An 11,877-nucleotide genomic window follows, 5' to 3' on the forward strand; every position below is an offset into this window, starting at 1 on the left:
TTTGTTTATGTATAGTTTTTTCATAAAAACATTGTTTCCCTTATTCCCTTGTAGAAGTTTGAAAGAAAATGAATCTCAAGGTAGTATACAGTAACATATACATACGTTGATAATAAATTTACTTTGCACTCTACACATTTCAAAGTCATAACTTGCCCTTAAATTCAATTACTCTGCAATCAGCAGTTTATTACATTTTATGGATGTTAGCGAAGCTTCGTCCAGCGATTGCACGACGATTGCATCTTCCAATGGAGAGCCCCACCCCTCCCCTTCCTCTCCCCCCACCCCCCCATACTGAAGTAAAATCAGCTGACTTGCAGTGAGGATCGCTGTCACGCTGCGTTCTCGTTCCTGGTGTGAATGGCAATTTTCGCCGCGTCACAGGAACGGGTCTGATTATGCATTCATGCTGCCGCTGTTTCTTGTTCAATTCCTCTAGCAAGTTACGTGATTTGAGTGCTGAAAGGGCGGATAGGAAGTTGACTTGGCTGGTGACGGAACAACCTGTTCAGACTGTTTCACTCGCTGTTCCACTGCTGACTCAGACGGGGGACGCACTGCATGACTTGGCAGCGGTCCCGCATCCTGCTATTTCTGGTCTGAACTGGTTGGTTACGTGTGCTGGCTGGTTAAAACACTTGGTAGGATCAACGTGCCACACAGCACAGAGCCCAGTGCGACAGGGTCTGCCTCCCGTACGTACGAGCTCGGTCGCAGCTCGCTGCTCGATTCTGTGTCACATCCTGACTTTGTTGCCATCTTTTCGTATGTTTCGTAATTTTTCTTTGAGTTGTCAACCCAGTCTGTACATTTCAGTAGTTTTTTTTAAAAAAATACTCTGTTTAAAAATACTATTTTATATTTTCTTCCCAGGAGATCCTCCAGCATCATGGCATCCGTTCCTTCAGCTGGCTGCTTGCTTGCAGCACGGAATCCTTATTCCAGAAGTAAGTTGACTTTTAAGTTACACCGCAACCAACGTTGGGAATCAGCAACGTTTTGCTATACCTGGTTAACTTTTTCATCGATATTGTTCTAAACTTGGAGCCCCGGGAGACTGCAGATGCTGAAATCCGGAGCAGCGAACAATTTGCTTGAGGAACTCAGTGGGTCGAGTGGATACGTTGTTAACGTATCGGGTCGAAACCGTGCTTCAGGATTATTCTCACAGATGTTGCGCGAGTCAACTGAGTTCCTTTAGCAGATTGTTCTGGAAAGCTTGGATGAATTTGCTTCATGGCTGTCTAGTAATTGAATAGCTGAAAATATTAAGGGCACATTTCATTTCAACCTGTTACCTAACTAACTAACTTACGTGCAGTTCGAAACGCTACAAATATATCGTAGCAATGGAATTTCGATTTAATTTTAACCTCTACATGTTTTGAGAAGTTTTAAATTGTAAATCAGTTTATTTTCACCTTTCAGCAAAAGTAGCATTGTTTTGGAATAACAAAACGTCTTATGTCATAGAGTTTACAAAAAATTATGCCAAACTTACAGAAAATCACAAATTATGTTGTTCTGCAACGTTTCTCTTGTATATGAGTTACATTATTAATCAAGATTTACAGGCATAAGATTTGGGTTGGCAAAAGGTGGTGAAGCTGAAGAGCACAAAATATAGTGTCCTTTTTGGTTACAAAGCTTCATTCTACGTTCCATAAATTAGGGATCTGTTGTCAGCATAATAACGGCATGTGCATTTTACTTTTATTTCCCTCTTTTTATTAAAGTGTCAAAATTCAAAGTTTCTGCCCATGTTTGAGCATTTCCAGCTAGTGTTTGTAAATACTCACTTCAGGGCATTGCCACATCTTGCATCAGAAGTTGTGTAACAGAGTCATAGTTATACAATCTGTCTGGTCCATGCTGACCAACTAACTGATCTAGTCCCATTGGCTTGTGTTTGGCCCATATTTCTCTGAAGGTGCTTCCCCCCCCCCCCCCGCCCCAGGTACCAGTCTAAATGTCTTTAAAACATTCTAATCACACTTGCCTCTACCACTGCTCTGGCAGCTCATTTCAAATACCCACCTCTTCAGGGTGCAAACTGTTTCTCTCCAGGTCACCTTTAAATTTATTGAGATACAGTGCGGAACAGGCCCTACCAGCCCTTGGAGCCACACTGCCCAGCATCCTGTGATTTAACCATGTTCTAATCACAGGACTGTTTACACTGACCAATTAACAGTATGTCTTTGGACTGTGGGAGGAAACCAGAGCAGCTGGAGAAAACCATGTGGTTACTGGGAGAGCGTACAAACTCCTTACAGACAGCAGTGGGCCCCCACTTACGCCCTCCAGTTTTAGACTCTTCTACTCTGGGAAAGTAGCTGTGACCATTCCCAGTTTTATTATTTCTGCACTTTTTGAGGACTTTTAAATTGCAAAATGTCCCTCATGATTTTGTATATCTTCTTAAGGTCACCCTTGGCACCCACATGTCAGGGAAAACAGCCCCAACTTATCCAGTGACTCCTTATAACTCAAGCTCTCCAGTCCTCGTAGCATCCTCATGAATTTTTTCAGACCCCACCGCTTTCCAGTTTAATAATATCTTTTCTATTGATAAGTGACTAGAACTGCGCACAGAACTCCAAGTGCAGGTTCGCCAATGTTATAACATGATGTCTCAACATTTGAACCTGACAAATGCCTTCTCCGTCAACCTATCTATATGTGACACCACTATCATGAAGCTCCTATCTCTTGTACCCCTCAATTTACCTGCTGTGTGATATTTCAGGCCCAGATATTTATTACTTAATTTGCCACAATGCACACTTTGTTGTTTTAGTTAAATTTCATCTGCTTTCCTTGGACCAGTCCCGTGGTTGATCTACATCCTGAAGTAATCTTAGATGTCATTCAACTATGCCTAGTTTCAACTGCAAAAGTAGTAACCATGCCTCATAGATTCTCATCCAAATTGTTACTATGAATATAGACAACAGTGGATCCAGCACACCACTGGTCACAGGGTTTCAATCTGAAAAACAACTCTTTACTACCACCCTCTGACTCCTTCCATGAAGCCAGTTTTGTTTCTGATTAGCTAATACACCCTGGATCCCAGGTAAACTAACTTTTCAGACTACCAAGTGGCACCTTGCTGAAATCCGTGTGGACAACATCTGCTGCCCTGCCCTTGCAAAACTTGTGTTCACTTCTTGGAAAAACCCATTAAACCCTTGAGACATGGTTTCCCATACACAGCCAAGGGAAAGTTCAAGTTCTACCTTGTAATATTTTTATCTTTTTCCAGACCGACTAAATTCCACAATGGGTGTGTTGCCAAGTGGGCCATGCAGTTTAGAGAATGCCATAGAGCATGACAAAACCCATCAAGGTAACAACAATAGGTGTTAAACACTAAATAGTGACCAGCTCCTTCTCCGGGTATCCAACTTGTAATTTCTTTTTCTTGCTACGTTCAGGTCTGCTTGCACTGGAGAAGTGTTGGTGGCTAAAGAACTTTCTGCATAGTGACAACACTCAGCACCCAATGAATGCTGAACTACCTGCCAGAAGGTAAAAAAAAAACCTTCATTAATTACATCAGGTGTCTGAGCGAAGTTTGTTTTTAATATTACTGAAAAAGGTCAAAACTAAGATTGAGATGTATGAGTGGCTATTTGTTGCTATAGTAAGTTATAATTGTAGGAGAAATTAATGGCTGAGATATTCCCCTGATGAACTTTATAAAATTGATGTAATCAGCAAAGATGGATGAATAAGCGTTCCTAACTTTTGTGAAATTTTCAGAAATCCCAGCATTTTATAGTACTTCTTGTGATCACTATACCAATTATGGGAAAGACATGAGGAAACAGACTTTTAATAATATAGTACCTTTCCCATCCCTTTCACATTGTCCTAAAACTCTCTTCAAAAATAGTTAAACCCTGTTCGGACATCCTGAAAGGGATTTAAATGATGTTCCATCACTATAGGTAAACACAAGAGATTCCGCAGATGCCAAAAATATTTATCAATGCACACAACATGTAGCAAGTCAGACAGCATGTGAGGCCCTCCGCTAGTCGGGGTTGACCGCTAGTTGTTGAACGCTAGTTGTCTACATGATAGGCAAGCCGGGGCAGGATGATATGGAGAGTAAACTGTAGATTTTGCAGCAGGCTCCCTCTCTCTATGCAGCTGATGAATCCAAAGGAATGGCAGAGATCAAAACATTTTGGCATCAGCGGCATCGCAGGAGCTGCCAATCAATGTTGAACTCAATGTAAGACTACCTCAGAGACCCCAGTTCCAGGTTTTCTCACAAAGTCTTCCCCATGAGGCAGTGAAGGTTTGAGCTCAGAGCTTTCCGACTCCTAGATGAGCTGCCAGCCATGGCTGACGAGTCCCATCTGCCCAAAGCAATTGGTTTTAAGGAGCCAGTAACCTGCCTTTGCCTATATGTAGAAATGGTTCTGCTGGGCTTAGTAGCTAGGCTACATATGAAGGTTAGGAGCTGGACTTGGCTGTCGAGGCTATCTGAGGTGCACACCATTGGAAGCATTTAATAGGTAGTGGGAGCTTATCCCCACTACACGCCCTGGCTACGACAACCTTAAGGAACAGGCAGCATCTATGGAGCGGAGGAAAACACTTGATATTTTTGACTGAGACCCTTGATTATGACTGGAAAGGAAGGGGGTAGAAACCATAATAAGAAACTGTGAGGAAAAGGTGGAAAAGATAAAGGGCTGAACAAGAAGGAATCTAAAAGGAGAGGATAGTAGACCATGGAAGAAAGTGAAGGAGGAGCAGAACTAGAGGGAAGTAATAGGCAGATGAGAAGGAAAAGGGGGAGAGGGTAACCAGAATGAGGAATGGAAAACAAGAGAAGGAGGGAGGGAATAATAATTACCATAAGCTGGATAGAAGATGTTTACACCATCAAATGGGAGGCTACCCAGGCCTTGCTCCTGTAACCTGAGTTTGGCATCACGGCAGTAGAGGAGGCCCTTCAGCAGGTCTCCTCCATCAGCAGTCAGCTTGTACTCCTTCCCCTCCCTTCCCCCCACCATATTCTAGCTTCTGTCCCCTTCCTTTTCAGTCCTGAAAAGGTGTCATGGTAGTGTAGCAGTTAGCATGATACTATTACAGTTTGGAGTTCGGAGTTCAATTCTGGTATTGTCATGTAAGGAGTTTTTTATGTTCTTTCCGTGACTGTGTGGGTCTCCTCCCACAGTGCAATTGCCCTGTGATTAGGCTCGTATTAAACAGGTGGTTTGCTGGGCGGTGCAGCTCATTGGGGTGGAAGGGTCTGTCCTAACACTGTATCTCTAAATAATATAAAATCAGTGGTGAGTGGTCTCAGCCTGAAACTTGTACTGTTTATTCCCGTCTATAGATGCTGCCTGACTTTGACTTCCCCCGACATTTTATAGGTGCGGTTTCTGCTGTTAGAAACCTGTCATTTAATTTTTGTAAACTAAATCAAGAAGTACTGTAGCTACTAACACCTTCCCTGATCAGATGAAGGTATCAATGTCCCCAATTAACATGAACATACATCCATTCTCTTCCCTTACATAGTTGTCATTGTACAAAGTCAGAATGGACCTCAATAATCAGTAATTGGTTCCAATGGTATTACCATATCAGTTGAATTTAAATCTTAACAGATTTTATTTCCTGACATCTGATTCTCATTTAATTAATATCTGCTATCCATAATTTCATAAGTTGAGAAAAATGCTTAACATTATGGCCCCACATGTAGGTGGCACAGTAGAATACCAAGTAATGTCCATAAACACAAGAAATAATGTAGGTACTGGAAATCTTGAACAACACCCATAAAATGCGGGTGGAACACAGCAACTCAGGTGGTAACTATGGAGGGGGATAAACAGATGAAGCTTCAAGATGAGACCCTTCATCGGGACTAGAAAGGAAGGAGGTAGATGCCAGAATAAGAAGGTAGAGGGAGGGGAAGGAGTAGCAGCTGGCAGGTGATGGGTGGAAGAGGTAAAGGGCTCTTGACAAGGAATTTAATAGGAGAGGCAGGTGTAACCATGGAAGAAAGGGACTCAGTAGGAGGTGATGGGCAGGTAAAGAAATATAAGATCCACAAAGGTCTGCGCATTGTCAATGTGTTTATTTCAGAAGGATACTGATGTTTGAATACCAAGGATGAAGTGGTATTGTTGTAGAAGATCAGTCAGGATCTGTTGAATGTGAATTAGATTTAAATTCTGTATTTTTTGCAGAGAATGTAAGTGTAATCCTCTCCAGCATAATCCTTGTATGTCATTCTGATGAGGATTTTGTGTAATTACAGAATATTCTTATTGTAAAATTCTTTAAAAATGTTACACTAAGTTGCAAGAGCTGTTAAGATGAGTAGTGTGCTAGGACACAATTATTGAGCGATAAACAAACATTAATCTTTTGGTCGGTATTCCTTCAGGTATATATTTCCAAATATATTGGATTTGAAAGAAATAAGCTTATTTTTTTGAAATGTGTTTATTTCAGTATCTACTTCAATCTCCCATTACATTTCAATCTCTGTTTTATGATCTGTAGTATATTTAAAGTGTTAGCTATAGATTGCCCAAAAATTACTGTGTAATTTTTCTTTGTGTATTCTTCAATATGATTCAGGTACTCAGGTAGTTTGACATTGATGTTGTCATATTTAGGAGTCCTTTTAAATTGACACTTGATTACAACCATTTCAATTAGGAAAGACTTGTTGGTGTCATAGCGACTGCTAGATTTTTATTGGAAGCTTTCTTGAGGTTACCAGTGAATGCAGCTAACTGTACAATCAAGCCCGGGTACATAAATATGGAGAGATGCCAAGAAAATCCACCCCATATAGTTCTTATTCTCTGAATCTTTCATCACGATTGTACTAGAGAGTGCAGCCAGTAGATTAATAGTTCTTGTGGAATTATTCTATTATACTTAATGGAATGATTTAACTTATTAAAACATGTTTTCTCTTTCTGATAGTCATCATTGATCAAGAATGAAAATTGGACACTTGCCTTTGGTGGATTAAGTTTAGTCTACAATACTTCGTAGCATTTTGCTCCTGGCTCAGGGAATTGGTTGGAGATGACATTGTTCCAGCTTCAATCTGTCATGAAGCAAGTGGCAGGCACTTCAAGAAGCATGTAGGGTTTCCATCAGCAGCTTTACCATTTAGTCATTCTTCAGCTGCTCAAAATGATTGATATGGAGCACCTTGAGACTTGCAAAACATTAAATATTTGGATCTAGGAAGAGCAATGGAAGCTAATTTGGAAAAAGTAATATGTGGTGTTTTCTGTATTTGTCTCAACACTGGATAATTTTATAGTACGGAAACAAATGTTGACCTGAATAAAACACTAGATAGTGTGTGTATCTCTCTCTCTAACAATGTGTTGACAGCACATTGCACATCACGTGCACTGGGTGTTGCAGTTCACACCTTGTATGTTAAATAATGTTCATACCGTTTGTACATTGAATATTACGTCTGATCTTGAGTTTCCCAGTAAGTGGTGTTCCTATCATGTATAAGAAAAGCCTTTAGTATGAATAAGAGAACATAATTACATTATTTTTATAACATTTGTTGCTGATGTGTTACAATTTTTTCTGTTAATTGTAATGTGTAAAATTCTGTTTTGTATGTGGATTTTCTTATTGGGAGTAATTTCAACCTCTAAAAATGCTTACAGTCTTGCATTGATGCAATAGATTTAAAAATTCAGCAGTTAATAGTTACAGCATGGTTTACCTTTTTTATGATTGTACTCCCACTTGTATTTCAGTTGTCCATTGAGAGTAAATTTTCTGTTTTGGAAACAAGAAAATATGATTGTTATAGTCAATGAAAGAAAAGCCTGCCACTGTTGAATAATGCTGGTTCATGACTTCTGGACCAAGAGTACCAAATCATGTAATCAGCCTACACACAAGAGGTTTTGCAGATGCTGAAGATCCAGAGTAACACACACACAAAATGTTGGAGGAACTTGGCAGGCCAGGCAGCATCGATGGAGAGGAATAAATAGTTGACATTTTGGGCTGATATCCAGTCTTAGTGAAAGGTCTTGTCCCAAAACATCAACTGTATTCCTCTCCATAAATGCTGCCTGACTTGTTGAGTTCCTCCAACATTTTGCATGTATTACTAAGTAATTTACCTCATGGTGGGTTCCTCAACTGTGCAATTATTTCAGTGTTTTCTGTCTTTTATTAATAAAATGAACTTGTGCAAACCTGTTTTGCTGTGAGATGTCTTATTTCTACCTATATGAGGAGAGTTGAAAAGCCCATCAGTACTTGTGCAGTGGCCATTTTTGATTGTCCTTATTTTGAAATGTACGTAACTTGTGGTTCTGATCCAAAGTTCTGCTATGTGACCATATGATAGAAACGTAGGTTTTTGTATTGTCAGATTTACATTTGTCCTTTTCTTGCCATAGGCTTACTTTTTCCACGTTTCACTCCCCACAACCATACTGTTTGTAAAGTATTAATAAATTGCACAGGGCAAAACTCTAAAACAAAAGAACAGAATACATTGGAAATATTCAGCGGGTTAGGAAGTGATTCTGAGGGAAGAGAGGTCAGTGATCTTTTATGAGACTGGAAAGTTAGAATATGAGAATATTGTAAGTTGCAGAGGAGGGAAAAGGCAAGGAGAACAAAGGCAGTCCTGACGAAGGGTTCCGACCCAAAACATCGACCGATCTTTTCCACGGATGCTGCCTGACCTGCTGAGTTCCTCCAGCCTGTTATGAGTGTTGCAAAGGAAGCATTGGAAAGGGTACAGAGGAGATTTACCAGGATGCTGACTGGTTTTGAGAGTATGCATTATGATCAGAGATTTAGGGCTTTACCCTTTGGAGAGAAGGAGGATGAGAGGAGACATGATAGAGGTGTACAAGATAATAAGAGGACTAGATAGAGTGGATAGCCAGCGCCTCTTCCCCAGGGCACCACTGCTCAATACAAGAGGGCATGGCTTTAAGGTAAGGGGTGGGAAGTTCAAGGGGGATATAGAGGAAGGTCTTTTACTCAGAGAGTGGTTGGTGCATGGAATGCACTGCCTGAGTCAGTGGTTGAGGCAGATACACTAGTGAAGTTTAAGAGACTACTAGACAGGTATATGGAGGAATTTAATGTGGGGGGTTATATGGGATGCAGGGTTTAAGGGTCAGCAGAACATTGAGGGCTGAAGGGCCTGTACTGTGCTGCACTATTCTATGTTCTATGTGAAAAGTTTGTGATTGGGTGGAGGCCAAGGGAAATAGATGGTGATTGTGCCAGCAGGAGAGGGTTGTGAGCCATTTTAATTGTATGTGATCCTGCTTTTCTGGAGGACGTGTAAATAAAGAGAGATGAATGAAAGCTGTCTGTAAGAATCTGAAACAAGAGAATGCTGGATGTACCCGCGAGTCAGACAGTATTTTTGTAGAGAGAATTCAGCTAATATTGAGGTGTTGGTTTCACTGTTGAATGCTGAGACCTTTAACCTCCTTGGAGGGAAGATGAGATGCTGTTCTTTGAGTTTAGACAGGGTAAAGTCATAAATCAGGGATTGCTACCCTGGGGTCTATGGACCCCTCGGTGAATGTTAAGGCTCCATGGCATAAAAACGCTTGGGAACCCCTGCCATAGAAAAGGAAGTCAGGGTGAGAATGGGATGGAGAACTCATTGACATTGTTTCAGTATTTACATTTGTGTGATCATATATCCGTGACTAAAGGTTCATTTTGGACAGAAGAATTGGGTAGATGAAACATTACTTTTCGATGTTGTAGTTTCCTTTGAAGACTAATTCCACTAACATAAGTGGAATGAATTTTAAAAATGAAGCCATTATGCTGAAAGTACTATAAAGCACATTAAGAGCTTCCAAGAGTATTGCAGTTATTTATTTAGTTTTGTGTTTATTTGTTGGCTAGTTGTGCACTTCTGGAAGAATAATGATTTGGATTACCTAGCAATCATATTCAAAATACAAAAGAAATCATATATGTAGCTCTTTTAAGATTACAAAAGACACAAAATTTCTCAGGAAGCTTACTGAAACAAACCTGATGGCCATCTACATGGGATATCAGGTAATCGAGAAGTTGGACAGAGAATTATGACCGAGGTTTGGGTGCAAAGGCAGATAACTGATGTAATGTGGTAAATTGGAGTACACAAATGTCAAACTAAAGCAATAAACAAAATGTAAGCTAAAGAGAAAAATGATTCTGTCAAATGTTACATCGGGGAAATGAAAGTTGGTTGGAATAAAAGGTGACAAATATTTAAAAAATGATCAGAAGGGCTAACAAACCTTGAAAGAGCACAGCTACAGATGGAAAATGTTTGATATTACCACAGAATCGCAGACAGGTACAGCAGGCACTACAACAGATAGATAGTTACAACAGATTCACAGACAATTACAGCAGGTTAAAAATGGCCACAGCAAGTTACACAGACTGAAAAAAACTTTAAATTATGAATTCTAAGATCTTGTAAAAACAATATAGGGAGAGGCCTCCTCTTGAAAGAGTACAAAGGAGATGCAAATCCAAGATGTACTTAAGGGCTCAGAGCAAGAAGGCTCTCATGATTAGATGACATTAGCCCAAGGTGGTGAGGCACAATCATAAGCAACTGTGAATAGGTCATTAGAACTTGAGCAGTTTGTTAGGTAATGATTGAATCTCAAAAACATTGCTCTAACATTACCGGTTGAGCAACTAACTAGACTAAGATGAGGTACTGACTGAAAAGCCTCCCAGATCTTATCACTTCTGATTTTAATAGATGCTATTTGCACATGTGGTTTAAGATTATAACAAGTGACTACTTAGATTTTCTGAATGCCCTTTGTAAATAGAGCATCTTGGTCTGACAGTACAATAAATGTTTTAAAAACACAACGAACATAAAGAAAGACAGATACTGATTATATTAGTTTTTTCCCTTTACAGATTTTAATGGATAAATTTCTGAAAGCGAAACACTGCTTGAATTTATATAGTGACACTAACATGAGAGAACAACCAAAGGTGTTTGCAGAAATATGATCAAGTCATACATTACATTCTACTACAAAAAATACTGGGACAGATGATCAACAGCATGGTCTTGAATATGGAACTTTTAAAAGTGGAAACAATTTGAGAAGCAGAGAGACTTCAGCAAATATATCCAATCTAGGGTCCTCAAGAGCTGAGGGTATGTGCTACTGGGAGAATAATTTATTATTCTCATCATTTATTATTATATTGTAATTTGTCCTCTACTGTCTTGTTTATTAATTATTCTACTGCCCTGCACTGTTCTGTGCACTTTATGTGGTCCTGGGCAGGTCTGTAGTATAGAGCAATTTTTATGGTTTTTTACGTAGTCTAGTGTAGCCTTGTGCTGTCTCATATAGTCTAGTGTAGTTTTGTGCTGTTTCATGCAGCACCAGGGTCCTGGAGGAACTTTGTTTCATTTTTACTGTGTACTGTACCAGCAGCTTATGGTCGAAATGTCAATAAACTTGACTTGACTTGACTTGACAATTAAATCCGGGCATGATCAAGTGACCAGAATTGGACAAGAGATCTTGGACGACTGGACTCCAGGAGAAGGTAACAGAAATGGGGAGGCACACAAACAAGTGCAGGAAGAACTCAGCAGGCCAGGCAGTATCCATGGAAAAGAGAATACAGCTGACGTTCCGGGCCAAGGCAACTTCATCAGAACTGATGAAGGATCTCAGCCCAAAACGTTGACTGTTTACTATTTTCCATGGATGCTGCCTGGCCTGCTGAGTTCCTCCAGCATTTTCTGTGTGGTTGGTTGGATTTCCAGCATCAGCAGATTTTCTCTTGTTTGAGAAATAGGGAGCGTTGAGACTG

General features: G+C 40.1%; 1 protein-coding gene across 2 annotated transcripts; it reads left to right on the forward strand.

The window, feature by feature from the left end:
• The first annotated feature begins 337 nt into the window (after positions 1–337).
• Positions 338–8,235, forward strand: LOC134354504 (pancreatic progenitor cell differentiation and proliferation factor-like protein). 2 transcript variants are annotated; one of them, XM_063063437.1, is made up of 5 exons: positions 338–698; positions 877–950; positions 3,272–3,355; positions 3,444–3,537; positions 6,979–8,235. In XM_063063437.1, the coding sequence occupies exons 2-5, from the start codon at positions 893–895 to the stop codon at positions 6,986–6,988; spliced, it is 246 nt and encodes an 81-aa protein (XP_062919507.1). In that variant the 5' UTR covers positions 338–698; positions 877–892; the 3' UTR covers positions 6,989–8,235. The 2 variants fall into 2 exon arrangements, with proteins under 2 accessions (XP_062919507.1, XP_062919505.1); XM_063063435.1 differs by having other exon boundaries at positions 344–768.
• The last annotated feature ends 3,642 nt before the right edge of the window (positions 8,236–11,877 follow it).

Source organism: Mobula hypostoma, chromosome 1, assembly GCF_963921235.1.
Source record: "Mobula hypostoma chromosome 1, sMobHyp1.1, whole genome shotgun sequence".
In the NCBI taxonomy this organism is placed as follows: Eukaryota; Metazoa; Chordata; class Chondrichthyes; order Myliobatiformes; family Myliobatidae; genus Mobula; species Mobula hypostoma.